This window comes from Sinocyclocheilus rhinocerous, unplaced genomic scaffold (genome assembly GCF_001515625.1).
Source record: "Sinocyclocheilus rhinocerous isolate Xijiao unplaced genomic scaffold, SAMN03320098_v1.1 scaffold246, whole genome shotgun sequence".
NCBI lineage: Eukaryota > Metazoa > Chordata > Actinopteri > Cypriniformes > Cyprinidae > Sinocyclocheilus > Sinocyclocheilus rhinocerous.
The window spans coordinates 347,476-355,231 of NW_015661875.1; the positions used below are offsets into that span (position 1 = coordinate 347,476).

General features: G+C 35.1%; 1 protein-coding gene across 1 annotated transcript in view; it reads left to right on the forward strand.

Annotated features, from left to right (window-relative positions):
• The window catches only part of LOC107726705 (transmembrane protein 151B-like), a 6,956-nt gene extending 838 nt beyond the window's left edge, over positions 1–6,118 (forward strand). Inside the window, exon 2 of the mRNA XM_016536395.1 lies at positions 4,593–6,118. Within this exon, the coding sequence (XP_016391881.1) occupies positions 4,593–6,065 (1,473 nt within the window). The 3' untranslated portion in view covers positions 6,066–6,118. The remainder of the gene's footprint in view (positions 1–4,592) is intronic.
• Positions 6,119–7,756: the final 1,638 nt, after the last annotated feature.

Here is a 7,756-nt window from a genome sequence, read left to right on the forward strand (position 1 = left end):
AAAAAAAAAAAATATATATATATATACTGATGAAAAAAAATATTGCTGAAAATATTTTTATATTTTTATGACTACAACACCCCCAATATTGCAAGAAAAATATTATTCATATTTCTGTTATTTCATATAGTATCCTTGATTGAAAATAATGTTACGAAAAATGTGTATTATTTTAAAATTATTTTATAATTTATTTAGAAATTATATTTAGTTAAAATACTCCTATTAAATTAAAAAATATTTAGCATTATTATGATTTTTTAGCATTTGTATGACTGTAACCACCTTCTCATTATTGTACTAATTTAAAAAAAATGTGTTTTATATAATTTAACATTTAAATTTAATTAGTATTGTTTATTGAGTGATTATTATGAAAATAATGTAAAAATATTTTAGAATATTGAATTATTGTATAATTTGTTTACATAAATTATACACAATTGTATTATTATTATTATAAAATTTGTAGTATAATTTAAATTTAAGAACATGCTTGATTGTCATTAAAATCATGTAAAAAATATTTAAAATAATTATTGAATTATTGTATAATTTAGCTACATAAATTATATTTAATTTATAAATAGTAATAATAATAATTTTCATTCCTTTAAGAGTATGGTTGATTATTATGAAATTAATGTACAAAAATATGCATAAATGTTAATATAATAAAATATTAATATACTTAAATTATTTTAGAATAAATACATCAATTATATAATTGTATGTCTTTATTATTATTGTTGTTGTTTACATTTTATTTATTATTATTTTTTCCTTCTTTACATTTTGGGGTGAAATGTGTCCTGAATTTTGTGAGAATCGCCAAGTGACATTTAAGTTGTTTGTAATGATTTATGATATATATTTTAGACTTTGAGAATTCATGAAATGTTGTTTGCTTATGAAGTTGTAACTGACACGTTACCAACAGTCTGCTCACACAGGGCCTCCCTGATGATCTAAACCTCATGAATTGGCAGTGAGGTCGGCCTCTGTTAAGTCACGTTACGAGCGCTAAAATAGTCCGAATGAAAGTGGGACGCCTCGCTCACACCTCCCAAAATATACAGTGCGACAGCAGCAGAGACTCCTCAGTATATCAGAGCTTGTGTTTTCACTGGGAGCGTCTGACAGAGCCTCTGGCCTCGAGCACAATACAGAGGCTTTGTTTCACTGCTGAAGTGCTTTAGAGAACAGATTCGTCCCTAGTGCTTCAGCTTCAACTAACACAGCAAACCGAAGAAGACTGTAAGGAAATGTGTTTTCTCTGTTGGGATCGTCTCGTCTCATGCTCTACACTTCATTTGGCTGCTGAAAGATGGTGATTAACTGGTTTGATCATTATTTCCTCAGAAGTGCTTAAGTGTAAAATGCCCCTCTGGGTCACTGAAAGCTCATTATTCACTAATTAGTGCCTCGAAATGATGTGCATGAACACTTTCAGTCAAAGTCCAACTGTAATCTGTTTACAAAATGAAACAGCATTTAATCATATATTCAAAGACCAAATTAGCTCAACTTATGTAGGTCATTCAAAGAAAACGAGTTCGCTGATGGGACTAGTAACCACATTTTTTTGGCATTAACCCCACAATATCGCACATATCAGCTGCGGACTAACCTGGTTGTGGTTAGGGTCAGGGTTATTTTTAGTATCATTGAGTTTTCATTAATGTTTGGAATTGTATTTTATTTTTATATTTTATATCAATTTCTTTTATAGTAGTTTTCATTTTAATTTTAATAAAAATGTTGTTGATTTTTTTATTTAATTCATTTTTTTAATATGTCTATATAGTTTTACTATTTTAGTTATTAGTTTTAATATAAGTTTTAGTTATTTTAGTGCTTTAGCTTAAATTAAATGAGAATGAGAAATGTTGCCAGGGCTGTTAAAGTTAAACTAAAAATAAAACCATAAAATAATCTTTTGTTAATTTAAATAAAATAACAATTTTCTGAAATATATTCAAATATTTTTCATTTATTTTATTTCAGACAACATTTCTCATATTCATTTCGGGTTAACTTGATGCACTAAAGTGACAAAAACAATAATAATAATAAAAAAAACTATATAGACATTTTAAGAAAATAAATGGAAAAAAACCCACACAAAATTACAAAAATATTTAACCAAAACAAAATCTAATTCAAAATATTGCTAAAACTATAATAGTATCTCAATATGGCACTAACACTGTTGGCAGCTAGAAATAAGTTTTTCATATTTTATTTCAAGTAATTCAAATGTTTTTATGGTTTTAGTTTTAGTTAACAGAATAATAACTCCGGTTGGGGTGTATTTTGGTTTTTTTCCACCATGCAAAACCTCAAATACATTTTTATTGATTACATTTCTATGATTTTTTTGGCGAAACCTGAGAAAGCCATTTTGTTTCTGAAAAAAGTCAAGTCATTTTGTCTAATGCAGCTCTTATTCAGTCTTTTTCCCATAGAAGATTTGTGAGCCACAGGACATAAAAATATAATCTTTTCGCACTGATTTTTTAGGAATTCCCTCAAATAACTACTTGAAAGAACGTGAGGAGACTCAAATACAAAAACACAAATGAGAGTATTATGCATTGTACATTAATGGCTGAGAGATGCTTCATAAGTGCTGCGGTTCCCGCTGAGAGCTCTGGTCGTGAGGGGCTCCAGGGGCCGCGGTAAAAGTAGAGCGGATAATTGTGGAAGAACATCATCAATTATTTAATGCCAGCTGCCATGTTAAGGGCATAAGACAGCCATGCAATCACATACTCCAGAAACAGCAAAATAAAAGCCCGAGAAGTTTGTTCAGCATGAATATGAATCTTTGTATTTTGTCCAGTCGTTCTCTCAAACTAAGGCTTTTCCAGAACCATTATCAAAAAATGCTCTTAAAGCAGAAACAATGAGGTTAACAAGAATAATCTACAATATTATACACTTTCTCATTTGTACTCTGTAAAAAATGTTTCGACGTTCTAAAGAAAGATTATTGGAGTGTTTTACATGAAAATACTAGGCCTATTTCAGCATTTTTACTTCAAAATTTCATGCTTAATTTAATGTGTTACTTGCCATTTCTTTGTAATTATTGGTGAAATTTACTAGCAATTTTTGAGTGGAAATAGTTTTAAAGTAAATCCTACAGTGTTAAAAATAACGGTTGCAAAAGAGGGTTTTCTGTTAGAACAGAGATGACCTAAGGTGGCCCATGATGACCTTTGACCTGCCATACCATATCACAAAAGTTGCCGTTGAACATGCCATCTTCATTTCTAATTAATATTTTTGTTTTAATCTTTTTTTTACTGAAATGTAAAAATAAGTGAATTTGGTAAAAAAAAAAAAAAAATTTTAAAGTGTGAAGAACATTTTAAAAATCTATAAAACCTTTTGGAATGGAAATGATCTATGGATGTAAAAGGTTGTTCATGGAACCTTCAAAGCAAATAAAGAACCTTTATTTTTAGAAAAATAATGTAATGTTAATTTGTGTGTGTGTGTGTGCAGTTCTTAAAAAAATTCTTAAGATGTTCTCAAATATTTTAAATTTTAAACAAGGCCATCAATTTTTTTTTCCCTATAAGGGAAAAATTAAAAATTCAAGACACCTATAGATCTATCGTAACTTTAAGAGGTTATTTACAATATTTTTAGGAAGAATTTGAATTTAGAGAAAATAATTTTATTTAGGTTTTGTCTTTAGAACAGTCTTAAAAACAGAGAGAAAAAAAGTATTTCTTAACTTTACTCTTAAGTTAGAAAATAAGAAGAAAGAATGTTGGGTTGTAGATAAATGTTTTTGAAAAAGATGACCTTATCAGAATCTTCGGATCAATCAAATGCTTTTTCTTCCAACTTTTACAGTCCCGGGGCAGGATTCACGGAAATCTTAAGAAAAAAAAGTTTAGAAATGTTGTAAGATCAATTCGAAAAAATTCGTAAAAATGTTCAGTACACTTTTAAAAATAATGGTTTCAAAATTTTTTTTTAGCAGTGATGCCATAGAAGCCCTTCTCAGTGATCAGTTCTCGAAAGAACTATTTGTTTCTTAGTGTAAAGTACATTTTAATAATCTAAACAACCATTGTCCATTGCAAAGAACCTTTTGTGGAATGAAGGGTTCCTCATGGAATCATTAATGCCAATAAAGAACCTTTATTTTTAAGAGTGTAGAAGAATAATTTTTGGTTCCCCAAACACCTTTTCAATCGACTTAGTGTGAAGTACATCTACAGAAACTTTTTCCACTACAGAACCATTTGTGGAATGGAGAGATTACCCCCCGGTTTCACAAACAAGGCTTAAACCTACACTGTAAAAAATGACCGTTAATTTAACGGTAAAAGACTGTAAAAATGCTACAGTAAAATCCTGTTAAATGGTTAACGGTAAATTCCCCTACTATATACGGTGAAAAACTGTATTGGACATTACATGTATTGGACATTAATTTTACGGTAGTATACCGTATTTGGAAGTGAAAAAGACCGTATAATTTACAGTGAATAACCGTAAATCCTAAAGGTTCTTCATGGAACCAATGGCGTTTTTTTCACCTCTCTCCCTCTCTGTTTATATCTTTACAGCAACGGCCCGTAAAGCAGTCATTGAGCAAGTCCCTGTGGCGCGACTCGCACTGGAAATGCCTCCTTCTCTCACTGCTGATGTACTGCTGCGTGATCGCGATGACCTGGTGCCAGGTCACGAAGGTCACGCGCCTCACCTTCGACAGCGCTTTCAAGGGCAAGTCCATGCTGTACCACGACAGTCCCTGTTCCAACGGCTACATCTACATCCCGGTGGCCTTCCTCGTCATGCTTTACGTGGTTTACCTGGTGGAGTGTTGGCACTGCTACTCGCGCAACGAACTCCAGTGTAAAGTAGGCCTGGAGAGCGTCGCCGAGCGCGTGCAACGCATGCAACAAGCCACGCCGTGCATCTGGTGGAAGGCTATAAGTTACCATTACTTACGCCGGACGAGACAAGTGACGCGGTATCGCAACGGCGACGCCTACACGACCACGCAGGTTTACCACGAGCGCGTGAACACGCACGTCGCGGAGGCCGAGTTCGATTACGGGAACTGTGGGGTTAAAGACATCTCGAAACACCTCACAGGACTGGAAAGCTGTCCGGTGACTAAGCTGCGCTTCACTAAGTGCTTCAGTTTCGCCAACGTCGAATCCGAGAACTCCTATTTGACGCAAAGAGCGCAGTTCTTCACAGAGAACGAAGGATTGGATGATTATATGGAAGCACGTGAAGGGATGCATCTAAAAAACGTCGAGTTTAAGGAATACATGCTTGCCTTCGCAGATCCAGATCGCTTGCCTTGGTATGCGTCGCATTGTAGCTTCTGGTTAGCGGCGGCATTGACTTTATCCTGGCCGCTGCGGGTCTTGACGGAGTACCGCACGGCCTATGTTCACTACCACGTGGAGAAGCTTTTTGGGTTCGAGTACGTCGCCGTTACGCCTCTGGATGAGCGTCCGTTTTGCCACCACATCCCGCGGGTCAACACCATTGACAGCACGGAGCTTGAGTGGCACATTCGTTCCAACCAACAGCTCGTTCCCAGTTACTCCGAAGCCGTGCTTATGGATCTGGCGCAGCAGTCCAGCTGCAACACGTTCTCGCCGCGTGGGATCGGTGCGGCCGGTGGAAACGGCTTCGGCGGATACCGGCAGAACTGCGAACGCTGCCATCGCTCCATCAGCAGCTCGTCGATCTTCTCGCGCAGTGCATTGAGCATCTGCAACAGCAGCAGTCCGCGTTTGCCTTTCAGCGGCAGCCGGTTCTCGCTAGGCCGTCTGCACGGCTCGCGCCGCAGCTGTCTTTGGCGAAGCCGCAGTAGTAGCCTGAACGATCCCAGCTGTCCGACGGAAAGCACGCGGTGCCTGGCCGGTCAGTCGGCCAATGAGGAGAGCCCACCTTCGCCGCCGGCCTATCAGGACGCGCTGTATTTTCCCGTACTGATTATTCACCGCAACGAGGGCTGCGTTGGTCATGATCACCATTCGCTGCACTGTAACGGATCCTGCGTGGAAACTTCGTTATAGCGTTAGCATAAGGACGATAGCACAAACCTGGTGTTCTCATGTATTTGCAAAATGAACAGACTGGTACAGAAATGTCTGTAAGAATCTTTACTTTTCCCTCTAAATGTGCATTATCACAAAACTTTGAATGGCACATGATTGCATTTTGTCATAACAAATGCAGTCTGACTTTTATTATTATATTTACACACTTGTGATGCACCATATTCAGCTTCTTCAACAATGGCAACATCTGCCAAACTACTTCTTACTTTGCATTTGTAATCAATATGAAATGGCATTTACAACCCATTTTTCTTGCATAATACAACACATTTTCACGCAAAACAACATATTCCAAGAGAAGAAATAAAAAATGTAAAACTTTATCCATGGAAAATTGACTAGATCATGAAAGATGGTTGGATGTTAAAGGATTAGTTCACTTCCAGAATAAAAATTTCTTGATAATTTACTCACCCCCATGTCATCCAAGATGTTCATGACAAGCATTTGAGGTAAAAAAAAAAAGTATATACATTTTCATTTGTTTTAGAAAATGAGCGATGGTTTTGCTAGATAAGACCCTTATTCCTCGGCTGGGATCGAAGCTGCATTGAAACTGCAATTTTAACCTTCAATCCGTTGGGGACCATTATATGGAGAAAAATCCTCATTGAGGAATATTTTCCTCAAAAACCTTAATTTCTTTGCGACTGGAGAAAGAAAGACATTAACATCTTGGATGACATGGGGGTGAGTAAATTATCAGGACATTTTTATTCTGGAAGTGAACTACTCCTTTAAGGGTTGAAAAATAAGATGAAATCCAAAACGTCAGCAAGACAAGAACATTTCATATAACTTTTTTCTTTGCAATAACATGCACTGACAAATCGTTCATATTAAAACACATTAACACACAGAAAGTAAATATTTATTTATTTTAACAGTTCCCCAAGTTTTTTTTCTTTCTCATTGATGATTCAGAAATGTTAGTTTCAGTGTGCCAAATGTAAGAATCTTTACGTTTTTCCACTTAAATGTGCAATAGCAGAAATGTTCAAAAACAACTTTAGACAACACTGAATGGCACATAATTACATTTGTTCTTAAATGCAGGCTGGCACACTTATTCAGCTTCTTCAACAATGGCAACATTTGCCAAACTACTTATCACTTTGCATGTGAAGTCAACATGAAACGGCATTCACAACTCATTTTACTTTCATAATATGTCATATTTTTAAATACAACAACATATTCAATGGAGAAAAAAAGAAATGTAAAATGAACCTTGTAAAAATTTAAAATTTGATTAGGTCCTGAAAGGTGGTTGGAGGTTTAGGGTTAAAAAATAATCCAAAATGTCATCCAAAAATTAAAGTAATTTCAGAGGTGGAGCAAGTCAATAACATAACATGCATTGACAAATCATTCACATTATCAAACACATTAAAGTAAAGAGGGTTAATTTGAGTTCATGTTGACTTCAAATGAAAATTTCTATCATTTTCTCTCTGATGATGATTCAATCAGAATGCAAAACACTTTCAATGCAACTTTAAATACACACACAGATAAGCTTCAACATAAACAAAACAACATACTTCCTTAATGTTAATCAACACGACAAATAACACTATGTTGGATCCCAGGGTACTGACTGTTTACCAGAAACTCAAATCAACAGCTTAGACATTAAATGTTTT